The 13,994-nt window shown below is 38.2% G+C and overlaps 1 protein-coding gene across 10 annotated transcripts in view; it reads left to right on the forward strand.

The window, feature by feature from the left end:
• Positions 1–13,994, forward strand: part of DOCK10 (dedicator of cytokinesis 10) — a 187,819-nt gene that overhangs the window by 132,683 nt on the left and 41,142 nt on the right. For 9 of the 10 annotated variants that reach the window (XM_089509216.1, XM_089509209.1, XM_089509211.1 and 6 more), the window contains exons 29-38: positions 1,155–1,238; positions 2,648–2,744; positions 4,738–4,782; positions 6,562–6,737; positions 6,832–6,948; positions 9,410–9,521; positions 10,290–10,411; positions 10,514–10,628; positions 11,709–11,775; positions 13,655–13,702. In XM_089509216.1, the coding sequence (XP_089365342.1) occupies positions 1,155–1,238; positions 2,648–2,744; positions 4,738–4,782; positions 6,562–6,737; positions 6,832–6,948; positions 9,410–9,521; positions 10,290–10,411; positions 10,514–10,628; positions 11,709–11,775; positions 13,655–13,702 (983 nt within the window). The remainder of the gene's footprint in view (positions 1–1,154; positions 1,239–2,647; positions 2,745–4,737; positions 4,783–6,561; positions 6,738–6,831; positions 6,949–9,409; positions 9,522–10,289; positions 10,412–10,513; positions 10,629–11,708; positions 11,776–13,654; positions 13,703–13,994) is intronic. The other variant, XM_089509213.1, reaches the window with a different exon arrangement.

The raw sequence follows: 13,994 nt of genomic DNA on the forward strand, positions 1-13,994 counted from the left end.
CAGTGTTATTGGTTGATTTAGCATACAGACAATGGAATGGGACTTCCCTGACCTTGCTACACAGAGGAAGGAATGTAGAAGGTGGACTGATCTAGATGAAATGAGTTGTAGTCTATGGGTGTGTGGGGAGATCTCCTGGAACTGAGCAGAACCATTTTCTGTAAGCAGAGCCCTTATGTGTATGGAAGGCATCCAACTCTCAGTCTGTAGTCTGAAAGGACAGTCCTAACCAAACAATGATTAGAATTCCAGAATCAATAGTGATTTACAAGGCATGAAGTACTATGAATGGTGCTTGTGCCAGTGAGAAAATAATTGGTTCCCATTAAAATACAAGTTTGTGCCTGCCTATGCCTACTTATCCTGCCAAAGTATGCAAACCAAGAAACTTCAGAACATCTGGGCTCCACAGCCAAGAAATAACAAGCTCCTTTATTAAAATATATAAAATAGCTAAGTTAATAAAGGGTTATTACTTTGTATTCTGTTAGAGGCATTGAATTTTAACATTTATATTTTACATTTCCTCCAGTGAGTTCAGTGCATACCTAGTTCTCCTCCCCACACACAATACTATGACGTAGGTGCAGTTGAAAAAGTGATTGGCCAAGGTCATCTAGTGAGTTTCCCTGCTTGGTGGAGACTTGAGCCTGGATCACATGAGTACCGCTCCAGCACTCCAACTATTTCACCAGACAGAAGACAGATAAGAGTAGGGAGAGATGACTAGTTTTCATCAAAGATAAAAAGAGGGATTTGTAGTCATAGAGAAATAAAGGCTTTCTTTAGATGTGAAAGTGGATTTTATTTATTCAAAATATTTATAGGTCATCTTTGAGCATAGCCTAAGAGTAAAACCCTCCCAAGGTGGAGAGTTTTTCTTTGGGCTCTGCATAACCAATTATGTTTTGTGGAGCTTTAAAGCCACCCAATCCTTTTCTTTATTTGACAGACTTGGGAGAAAGGTGAACTATACATTAATTAAATAAATAAACAAACTTCTGATTTGAATATTTTGTCCCAGAAGCAGACTATTGTCCACAGACCTGTTATAATTCACTATGACTGTAATAACTACTTGCTCTTCATTGGTGATCTTCTGTTGTTGAAAACTCTATACCAAATGAATAACAATTTGATTTTTTTTGTCTTAGCGTTGTTTCACATTCATGGATCGTGGATTTGTATTTAAGCTGATCAATAGCTATATAAGCATGTTTGGACCAAGTGATGACAAGGTAAGAATTTATTATTATTATTATTAAACTTTATTTCTAAAGCGCTGTAATTATACACAGCGCTGTACAAAGTCGGTAAAATTAAAGAGTATATAAAAGCCTGCCCAAGGCGTACATTCTAAGATAATAACAATTAAAAGAGGAATGGATAAAATTACCATATAGAAAAGAAAAACAAATTAAAAACATCAAATATAAAACATTTTTTTGATTGTTGACATTCCACACCAAAAAAAAAAAAAACCAGTGGTAGAGAAACATATAGATTGATGTGAAGAAAGAATTGGTATCCCAATTGCATTTATTTTCTTTAGTATTAAGCAGCATTTCTTCTTGTTGTGTGCTGTCAAGTAGTTGCTGAATAATGGTGACCATAAGACAAACCTATGAGGTTTTCTTGGCAAGATTTGTTCAGAGGGGGGTTGCCCTTGCATTCCACTGAGCCTAAGAGTGTCACTTGCCCAAGGTCACCAAGAGGGTTTCCATAGTCAAGGGAAAGGTTGAACCCTAGTTTCCAAAGTCCTAGGAGTTCCCCGAAATCATGTTTAACTTGCTGTTTTTTGTTTGAAAAAAAAGTTGCATTCTTATGTATTATAAACCTATGTAACAGCCTTGAATGCCAAGCAAGAATTGGGAAGAGATTGGATTGTTTCAAATAGTAAATGTGCGTAAATGATTGCCAATCATCTAATGTGGGGTAAATTTAGGGCATAAGTGATGAATTTGCATTGATGTGCATTTGTAATCAAGTGGGAGTCTACTACCACTCAGTACACTGTCGTATGTGTTGCTTCTTAAAATGTCTCTACGATATTGTATGTCATGAAGGTTCAAATGATCATTTTGCTCAGTTAAGGTATCATGTGAAACAATATTAACCCCAATTTGCAATCCTGTTTATTTAGGACACACACAATCTATAGTTACTAGTTCAGTTGTAATGCTGGGCTCTGGTTTGATGTTAACCAGGAAGGGAAGGATAGAATCAATGATCTGAAGAGAGATAAATGAGGGAAAAGCTGAGTCCAAGGCATATCCCATGTTCTTACATTTGCAGAGCTTGGAAGCATTACCTTTTAAGTGATGAGTTCCAGAATTCTTCATGTTGGCTGGAGGATTCATGGAGCTGCAGTCCAAAAAGTTACTTTACCAATATCTGTTCATGTGCTTCCAAAACAGTTTGGCATTATACATAAACAAAACATGTGTAAAAATTGGTGTATATGAAATGTAAGAACAATTTGATGTCTGAGAAACTGTAATAAAGAAGCAGAAAAACAACTGCAGTTTTCAAAATGTTGTTTTACACAACAGATCACAATTATTGAATGTGGACTAATGGAAGAAAATAATGCAAGTGTGACTCCCCAATTAATGAGTGCAAATCAACCAATCTTTTTACATTCCAGATTTTGTTTCAATATAAATTTGATTTTCTTGAGGAAGTATGTAACCATGAACACTTCATCCCCCTGTGCCTTCCAATCAAATCTGCAAACATTCCAGGTAGGGGCTTGCGTTTAAAAAAATAAATGTGTCAGGTACTGCCTGTTGTCCTAAGCACACTTACACAGAGATAAAAATATTGGGATATTTATCCTAAACACAAATATATGAAATCATTTTCTATATGTTTTTAAAGAATAAGCATATAAAACTATGGATTTAAAATAATCAATAAGTAGTATATTTCAAAGTTGTTGTTTTTAAATTTGGTTTTATTGTTAGTTTATATTTTGTGAATTGTCCAAAATTTTAGAAACGGCAGGATATATGCATAAAATAAATAAATACAAAATGGAAGCAAGAATGCTTCATTAAACATGGACTTGGTTTAGAGTATTCATACTGCAGCTAAAATAAAAGTCTAAATCCAATTGCTAGTTCCAATTAGATGAAACTCAGGTCCAAAATACACTGCAGAAATAATCCAGTTTGAGTATACTTTAACTGCTCTGGCTCAGTTCTAGGGATTCCTGGGAACTGTAGTTTATTGTTGCACGGGAGCTCCCTCTGATAGAGAAGGCTACATGTCACAAAACTGAAGTTCCCAGAATTCCCTAGCACTGGACCAGGGCAGTTAAAGTGGTCTCAAACTGGATTATTTATGCAGTGTGTTTTCGACCTCACTTCATTAAAGCAGCTAACATATGAAGTGACTTAAGAAATTCTTCTTGATCCAGTGGATCAACTCCAAATGAAATTGGTGATTGGATTAAGGCCATTCTTTACAATGAAGGGTCTTACTGAAAGAGCAGCTTTCGTGAATTGCTCTAGTTGAGAAGAGATGGAGTAATTAAAGCTGAATTAATTACGTATTTTGAATCAAGAATGAATCCAAAATCATATATGTCAGCAACATTAATCAAGTTTCTACACTGTTTCTGAGAACTGGTTGAAAGTACTCCTAATATGACAGACAATAACTCACTATTATTGAAGATCAAATGTGATTGTGGGATTACTTCAAGGAAAAAATGAAATATCTGTCCCAAATTCCCAATCAAATTATACCATTAAATTGGAAATGAATGTGCACTGTCCTTTTCCATCAAATATTTTGATAAAGTAAAAAGTATTTTATAGAATTTCTTTGTTCATCTTTGCAGCAGCACTATGCAGGAGGATATTCTTCTTGTCCTCTTAACAGATGGGGAATTAGACTGAAAGAAGTACAACTTGGTTCTACTCGATGGGGATGATTTAAATTTTTTAAATAAATTAACAGATCAAAATCTGATTGCTTCATTCTGAATCAAACACTTGTTTCTTTTCATGTTTTTATTGTGGTCCAGTAAGGTTAAATTTAATCACAGAACCAATAATGTATGATCAGCAGATGCCATCTGGAAAATACAGGTTCTACTGCAATACAGTTGCAGTCATTCTTTCCTTTTTTTACTCCACATTTGCTCTTTTCCTCTCCCCAGAGTAGCAGATAATTGTACCCAGAGAACAATTGCTCTTGTCCTCTGACATTCCTTCTTCCCTATTACTGGGCCTGAGGCTTTATAGTGGACTATACATTTAAGCAGAAATCCTCTGAACTGTGATGAGTCCATGTTGAAATTCAGAGGGCAGTTTTTGGCATCTCCCCAACTCTCAGGGAGCTGCACCAACAGATCTGGCAGTGGCTCAGATGGCTGTCTTTAATTTCTAGAGAGTTTTTTCAGCCTAAAAAAAGTGTTTCAGCTACACCACAACTCCCAAGGACACAAGTTCCCATTCCTCCTCTATGCACACAATGGGGAGTAAACTAAATTGAAAATGAGAAGACATGCCTTTGAGGATACAAGTATTAAACAGCCACACACAATTATAGTAGGGAAGCTGGGGAAGAGGCATATGAACTCATCTTAAGAAACTTTCAGGTGATTTGAATAAGAAAGGGGATATAAAAAAAGCTGACCATCATTAACAGAATCATTATCGTAATTATGTACAACTATAATTCTTGTTTCCTCTCCCCTCATCCTGCTCCATTCTGTAAAATCATAAGATCCAACAACACCATCAGAAACAACACAGCTGTATCATGCATCAGGTAAGAATTCATCGCTTCATGGTTTCCATGAGCATCAGTTATATATGAATGCATGGACCATATACTGCATTATACTGCTTGTATAATGGACTTTGTATTAGCACAGTAACATACCTGGAAGGAACTATATTAGTACTTGCATCAGCACTATCCAGAATATCCAATGAGAAGGAAGATGGAAGTTGCAGTCCACCCAGTAACGTCACTGGGGGGAGGGGGTGCAGATCACACTGGGTGAAACCCAGAAGGGGAGTGACACTCAGTTAGGCTCTGCTTCCCCTTCAGGGCAGATGGGGTGTACACGCACCCTTGCAGCCTGCTCCGTCTAGGGAAAAAGCCCAGGACAGAGGAGGAGAAGCATTGTGCCACTATCACCCCCTCTTCCCCAGCTGTCTTCTGAGTCCAGCAGGGACTTGGAAGGCATGGGGTAAGGTGGGGAGCATACCTCACAGTCCTTGCTGGACTCAGAAGGCATGGCGGGAGGCTGCACTTTTGGCCCCACCCTCAAGCTCTGTCCCAGGAAGCCCCAACCCCAGGAAGCCCCACCGGATGACATCTGGGCTAGGAATGCCACTGAGTCTACCATCTCGAGAATCACAAGTTGTCTGTCCCTGACATAGACCAAGGGGCTTTACACACCCTTTCCAAAAATCCCATGTTCTTCCAGCCTGGCATCATCCTATTTAGATGACACAGGCCAACAGCCCTGGGCTGGGGCTGGGAAGACAGGACACCATTCTAGTGGATCTGGCCTGACTCAAACAGCCCTTAACACAGTCTTTTAAAACTGGCTTTTTGCGGTGGAGTTTCCCAGAAAATTTCCCATTTCCCCAAAAACTCTGCTTGTGACAGCCAGCAGACTGGACAGCCACGTACCCCCTTACCTGCCACCACTGCCATTCTACTTGCAAGCACCAATTGCAGCCTGTGATGTCAGAATGGGATGCCTGGATACATGGGTCAAGACAGGCACTTCCTTTCTGACCTTATAAATTGTGGGAGGCCTGCAATTAGAATAGCAGTGGTTAGGGGGAAAGTGGCAACCTCCGTCTTACCTGGATTCAGTTTTAGTCTGTTTTCCCTTATCCAGTCCATTACCGCCCTAAGACAGTCATTCAGAGGAGGGATGCCATACTTAGTCACTGCATCAGTCCGAGACATGGAGAAACATATTTGGGTGTCATCAGCATAATGATAACACCCCGCCCCATGTGTCCGGATGATCTCACCCAGTGGCCTCATGTAAATTTTAAACACTTGTAAACGTTAAAAAAAAAAAAATTCTTAATGGACCTTGAAAAACAAAATGAGACTTTACATAGACAATTAAGTTATCCTGACCTGAACTTTATTGCTCAGAAGTAGATTGTTCATCTGTATCATCCATCCCAGAAGTAAAGAAAAACCTAATTCTAAAGAATGAATAGTTCCACTAGCATAGCTGTGTTGAATTACATTTTTGCAACAGAGTTGTGCAAGAGGTCGCATAACCATATATGCAATCAGCTGTGTGCATGACTACTGGTATAGTAGACTTCCAGTTAGCATAGTATCATAATTTACATACTGGTACTCTGGTTTGTTGAGATTGGTCCAATAAAAAGCTGTGTGGAAGCATAAGTAGCATTTAAAAACCAAACAAACCACCAGATTGATTAATAGTAATGTGAGGGAAAGATGCAAGACTCTTATACTAACCATAGCATATATGTTTCTTGGATAAATGATAACACAGCAGGTTTCAAGCATATAACAAACCTCTTCCCCAATTTTTTCAAGATATTCCAGAATACACTCTGACAAATGAGTTTTGCCAGAAGCATTTCTTAATTGGATTACTTCTTCGAGAGGTTGGGTGGGCTCTCCAAGAAGACCAGGATATTAGGCACATGGCTTTGGCTGTACTCAAAAATCTCATGGCAAAACATTCATTTGATGATCGGTACACAGAGAGGGTAAGAACTGATAATCTTTTACTTTACATGCATTATAAGAATAAGAATTGAGGTTCTGCAATTGAGCTGACTCTTCTAACTACTTTTTCTTCAGGAGAAACAGGCAAAAATAGCAAACCTATATATGCCTCTTTATGGCTTGCTGTTGGATAACATGCCAAGAATATATATGAAGGATATGTTTCTGTTCAACATAAATATATCCAATCAGGTGAGTAAAATAGGATTCTAGAAACATGTTGGATAATTATTTAATTTTTTAAATAGTGTTGCAAAAATATCTATTTTCAAACTGTTATTCTTTGGCTAAGTAATTAAGTTAATTTATCAACAATTAGAATATGATGACCACAATTCACTAGCTTGAAGTCATTTAAATGACCTACATTTGCAAAGCTGTAACTTGAGGATGGTCACATGGGTCAAGTAACTTGATTATACATGACTTATCCACACATTAAAATTTGTTTAAAAACCTACCCATAGCACAACATCTACAGAGGCTTCTTAGCTATACCAGAACTTGGTAACATTATATTTTCCAAAGCACTAGAATTTCCCATCCAGCAGATCTATACTACAATGTTAACTGAATTTTCAAGTCGAGGTTCTAAATCTGTGGCAGGTAACTCAAGTTATGTAAAAGAAATAAAATAGTAAATGCCATGAGAGACTTGTAAATAGACTTTATGTGGGGGAGGGAGACAGTATTCTGGAAGGCAAAAGGGATGGAGAAAATAGTCAAACTGTCATAGAGGGAACAAGACAAACAGTGCAAGGACCCAATAGTGGGAGGCAAAAAAACTTGCACAGGCAGCAAGTAGGGGGGACCCATGGTTTAAGATGTCTCTACACTAATGGACAGAGCATGGGAAATAAGCAAGTTGAAACTGAACTCCTAGCACAACAAAGCAAATATTATATAACAGACATTGCTGAAACCTGGTGGGATGTGTCTCATGATTGGAATGTAGAAATAGAGGGGTATAACCTTTTCAAGAAAAATAGGCAAAACAGGAAAGGAGGAGGAATAGCCTTATAGGCCTGAAACAGACAGGCTTAAAAAGCTGGCTTCTGTGTGGCTTGGGAGTGACACATGCCTCCATGCCATGAGGAAGCCACGCTGAAGCTGCACTGGGACTGCCTAAGGTGCCCCGAAAAGGAGTGAATCTTTCCCACTTCTTGCCGCAGTCCATTTGGGACCATGGTGTGTGGTTACCTTGGCCCCAGGACGATTGGGCTGGGAGTGGCTTCTGGCCATTCCTTCCTGCTCATCTGTTTTGTTCCATAGTTTCTCATGTGGTAGAATCATAGAATCATAGAGTTGGAAGAGACCACAAGGGCCATCCAGTCCAACCCCCTGCCATGCAGGAAATCACAATCAAAGCATCCCCGACAGATGGCCATCCAGCCTCTGTTTGAAGACCTCTAAGGAAGGAGACTCCACTACGCTTCGAGGGAGTTTGTTCCACTGTCGAACAGCCCTTACTGTCAGGAAGTTCCTCCTAATGTTGAGGGTGGAATCTCTAGTTATACCATGCCTCAGAGCTCTCATTAGTTTCAGAAATTGCTTATTTGAAAGTCTCCATATTGAAATCCAGCTGCATAAGAAAGTTTCAGTTAGCAGAAAGAAGAAACCTAAGCCTTTTGCTTGATGCATGTGTTAGGAATATTAAATGATTCTTTGAATCTGTTCTAAATCAGTATAAAGCAAAATATCCCAATTGAGTTGTATAGGTCCTATAACTCATTTGGCTAGCGAGGCAACAATGCTTCCTCCATTCACCATAGTTTAAGATTACTTCCAGTTACTAAGCTCCAATAACTGAATGGATCCTGATCAAGCAACTTGCAAGGAAGCTAATACTGGATGTATTCTTATTAGCCAGCATGATATACATAGTGCACGTATGAGCCAAAGACACAATTTAGAAAGAAAATGATGGATGAATGAAAAAAGGAGATGAAAAAATAATCTTGCAGCAACTGTAATAATAATAAGTTGATTTCAGTATAAGCTTTCACAGACTATTGCCTTCTTCTTCAGATTCAAGAGCATTCATTCTTTTCTATGGTAGTATCTGCCCAGAAGTCTTGAGTTCACAGTTCAGTTCATAGAATCATAGAATCATAGAATCTTAGAGTTGGAAGAGACCACTAGGGCCATCCAGTCCAACCCCCTGCCATGCAGGAAATCCAAATCAAAGCATCCCTGACAGATGGCCATCCAGCCTCTGTTTAAAGACCTCCAAGGAAGGAGACTCTATCACCCTCCGAGGGAGTGCATTCCACTGTCGAACAGCCCTTACTGTCAGGAAGTTCCTCCTAATGTTCAGGTGGAATCTCTTTTCCTGTAGTAAGCTTCCTAAGGGCTCTTATATAAACTGCTTTTTGGGCTTAGCCTTTCATGTAACAGTAAAGGTAAAGTTAGTCCCTTGGCATGAACATCTAGTTATAACCAAGTAATAGATTACCATAGTGTTAAGAATAAGCCATTACTGGCATTAATCAGCTGAAGCTGGGGTTTTTGTTTTATGCCAAATGTCATATCAGTTCTAAGAAAAAAAGCCTGGTGTGATACCATTATAAAAGGCTATAAGACTAGGAGGCAGGATTTGAATGATGATAATATGAGTAACTAAATTTGTTCCTTTGTTCTCATTGAAATCCAGGGATCCAGAGATGATTTGAGCACTACCGGAGGATTTCAGAATCAGGCAGCAATGAAACATGCAAATTCTGTAGATACCTCTTTTTCCAAAGATGTTCTTAACTCTATAGCAGGTATGAAAGCATTAGCATAAAAGTAACTGGCTGTTTTGCTTCACTGTCAGTTTTCATTGTTAACTTTTTCAAGTCAGATTATTTCCTTAAACTCTGCAGTGGAGGTTCTTCTTAAACTACCTTCTGCTCATTAATTGTAAATAGGTAAAGAGCTTTATTTGTTGTAGTGTTCCACTTATGGATCCTCTTCCCCACAGACATGTAGCCACTGTCCTGTTTTTAGCTGGCTGTCTTGGACTTTCAATTGAAATGCAGTATGGAGAGATTTTTAATTAATTATAAGTAAATGAAGGAGCCTGTAGGTTTAATGAATAAATAAAGAAAATTAGCCCACAGCTTCAGAAAGTTAATTCTGAATTTTCCAGCTTGTATGACAATTGAGCATGTTGGTTAGAGAAATCTAAACAAGTAACTTTTCCAAATTCTGTCTAAATTATACAGTAACAATGCTATTTATTCAGAATGCAAAATTAATTGCAATTTAATTTTCCACTGCAGTAGTCTTTCATCATTTGTGTCTGATAATATCTCTTAAGTTATACATAACAAAGTATGTATCATTGCATTTATCTTTATATGTATTTATCTGAATTCCATTACATGAACTCAAACCCATACCCATTGAATGTTTTCCTTGACTGAACTACATTGTGTTTTCAACAACAGTGCCAGTCTTACATAGCTGTATTTTGGGTTTTCATTCTTCTACCTCATTTTTTGTGTCCATAAACATCATTCTAGCATGTTCGCTGTGACTTTCATTTCCAGCCTTTTCATCAGTAGCTATTTCTACAGCCAACCATGCAGACTCCAGAGGCTCCTTAGCAAGTCTTGACTCTAACCCCAGCACCAATGAAAAGAACAGTGAGCCAGCAGAAGCCTGTGAAAAGGTATATATATATATATATGCATGCAAACAGTAAAATGCAGTGTTTACAACTGAAACTATTTTTTATGATTAGAATGATTTTCTGCATTTGACTTTTTGACAGATTGCGAGACCACTTTCTCTGATTGGGTCAGCTCTGCGCTTTGACAAGCTGGATCAGGCTGAAACTAGAGGTCTCCTAATGTGTTTCCTTCAGATTATGAAAACAATTTCAGAAGGTAGGGGATATTACCATGATAACTGCTTGCATTTTACTTGAGTTCATTATAACCTTTAGCTTCATTTGGTACCAAAACATCCAGTGAATTTTGGCTGAAGCTATCAGTGAGTCAGAAATATGTCACTCACAGATGTTGTTCTGCAACTTCCATCAGACCAAACCAATATAACCATCAGTTAGGTCTGATGGGAATTGGAGTCCAACAACATTTGGTAGATCAAATGTTTCCCACCCCTGTTATAAACAATAATAGTAGCAGCAGCAACAACAACACATCATGGAAGGAGTCATGGAGTGGGAAACCTTTTTCCTGTCAAGTCTGGCACTCCTTGGTAATTCTAAAATTGCTGTTCTGTTAGGTGCCATAAGTTGCTTAAGAGCAGAATTGAAGCCAGCAATGTCCATCCATCTGAACTAACTAATCAATGGCAGAGGGATTTAAATCAAGGACTACATGATGTTTTAGGTATATTCCATTTGGATCATTGTAATGTGTTCTGTGTCTGACTTCCTTTCTAAAATGAACTTCAGTTGGTCCAGGAAGCTGCAGCCAGTTTGTTTACTGGGGCTGGTTATAGGCAAATACTCCCTGGTCATTACAGCGATACTAGTTACTGTTATTTTCTGAATATAATTCAAAGTGCTGCTTATGCTCTATAGAGCCATATCTGAAGGACCATATTCTATATGAGTTGACTCAGGGAAACCTTCAGTCGACTCAGACCCTTTGCTTGGTCCTGCCAACCTCACAGGTAAATCTGGTGGGAATGTGGGAGAGGTGCCTCTTGGTGGCCGTTTACAGGCTCTAGAACTACTTTCCTATGGAGCTTTTAAAAAGGTTAGAAGGAAAGGTTAGAAGTATTTGACAGTGTTCTATTTAGGTGAGATGACTGAATGCAAACACTAAGGAAACCCAGCTTGGTATAAATGAATATGATAGGAACAAGAATACATTTTTGTTTAGCTGCAAGTAGCAAAAAATCATTAAAAATGGCTATGGTTACCTTGTGCCTGGACTGGTATGAAATACAGCTCAAGTAGGAAATAATGCATGGATATTTTTGGTGTCTTTTTCTAGATACATTGATCTCCTACTGGCAGAGAGCTCCATTCACAGAGATAACAGATTTTTTCAGCATTTTAGAGTAAGCTTACTCTGAGGTTTGTTCTTCTGAGGTTGTTGTTAGTGATACATTGAAATAAAACGAAAGGAAATTCTAAGTGTGACATGTTGTGTCCAATGGCAACCATACTTTTAATCCTCACACTTAGGCCTGTTACAGACTGCCAAAATAAAGCTGCTTCAGGTCTCTTTGGAGGTATGCTATTTAAATGATGCATGCATCCTAAGAATCCGGAAACTGCACCAAAAGCTGCACTCCAGTGCTAAGGAATGGAGTGTGGCTTTGGTGCGACCTCCGGACTCTTAGGACCCATGCATCATTTAAATAGCATACCTCCAAAGAGACCCAAAGCAGCTTTATTTTGGCAGTCTGTAACAGGCCTTAGTTTGTATCTGTTTCCTTCTGCTACCAGTAAGACTGGACCTAGACTTAATCATGCTTAACACAGACCCATTATCTGGAACTAGATTATGACATGTGAATGAACTGTACCTTCTGCTTGGTTAGTTCTCCTATATAGAGATTTTTGCTATATATGGTACAAGATCACTATGAAATTAATTCTTGCCCTTCTTTCTGTTGTGCAGCAAATTGAAGGGTTTTGTTTTAGCCTTGTCAAGATCAATATAGATCACATACCATAACAAGTCTCAGAATCTTCTAATATCTTTTATGGGACCATCTGTATACTTTTTACTGAGAATTAAGTCATGCCCATAGGTGGCCATATACAGAACCATCTATTTAATATATATGAGATGTGTGGCTGGGTTTATTTGTCCCCACTATAAAATGTCCACAGAAGAGATGGAGAAATAACCACAGTATCATCTCTGTCCTGCCTAGGGATTCCCTAACTTTGAGAGGACAGACAAAAAATTGTATTCTAGAGTTCTACTTAGAATGGATTTCGTCTCAGAATAGTTTTGCTAGCGGAAAGGAATGGAGGCAGTTTTCCCCAATTTATCCCTGTAGTTATTAGCATTCCTTCCCACACCATTCAAGATAGCCCTCCAATTGTCTGGAGCATATTTTCAGAGAGCAGAGTGGGCTGTAGGAGAAGTCAGATTTAATGAAAATCTGTTCCCTCATTTCCATCAGTGGGATACCTTCCATAGACAGTGGGGGTCATTTTATTCATAGGAGATTGAGCTTGGGTCAGTGCAGTATGACTTGTCTGTCTCCACAAGCACTGAAAACTAGGGTGTGTATAAAATGTTAAAGCCATATTTGTATTTCTCATTTAAAAAGTGTCCTCTTAAGAGAGATCATTTGATTTAAAAAAGAAAATAAAGTGTTCGGTTTTTTATTAATATGTATGACAGTTGTGTTAAGCTGATATGTGTTTTCTGTTTTCTGTTATATTGTTGTCATGTGCATCTTTCATGGCAAGAGAAGAAAGTACAGTTCTTGTGTAAAGTTGAGGAACCTGCATTTGGAAATGTGCACAGGATGATATGACATGAAGATCTTTAGTAATGGAATTCAGAGGAGGAACATGGGCCTAAATCTTTAACTGGCTGTAGCCAGTTAAAGAACATCCAGTGAATCAGTGTGATCCTAATAAATCAACTTTTATGTAATTCCTATTGACTCCGTGGGGCTAGCAATTGTATTTTAATCTTAAAACAGAAATGAGAATCATGTAATCTTCTAGATGTTTCTGGACATCCATCCCCAGACGCCTCAGCCAGCATAGCCAATGATGAGGAATGCTGGGAGTTGTGGGCCAGAAATATCTGGAGGGCAACATGAATTTCATCCCACCTTAGAATGTATGTTTGTCCAATTTTATCTGTGGATTTTTTTGTTTGTTTGTTTGTTTGTTTTGCCACTGTGGTAAAGATATAGTATTAAGTGAAATGTTTTTGAATGTCTTTCCTTTTTTTTAATACTTCAGGGTTTGCCTTCAGAATTTCAGATATCTAGGGAAACGAAACATAATAAGGTAATTACATTTTAGTCATAAAATATAGCAATATGAAATTTCATAACACTTTGAAGTTAGATTACAAAATGCAGCACTATTAATACATATGACCTGAATCCAGGACAGTTTTTTTTAAATAGTAACTTGAGTACCTTTGCAGGGAGAATTCCAAATAATATATCCAGCTTCAGCCAAATAATACACCCTGCTCTAGGGATGCTAGATTGGATCCGGGCACCTGTGATTTTAATCCTGAACAGATCTTGAAACAAGATGAAGTAATATAAAACTCCATCAAGTCAGACAAAGA

Source organism: Sceloporus occidentalis, unplaced genomic scaffold, assembly GCF_023333645.1.
Source record: "Sceloporus occidentalis isolate IW3139 unplaced genomic scaffold, rSceOcc1.0.p SCAF_2, whole genome shotgun sequence".
Lineage (NCBI taxonomy): Eukaryota > Metazoa > Chordata > Lepidosauria > Squamata > Phrynosomatidae > Sceloporus > Sceloporus occidentalis.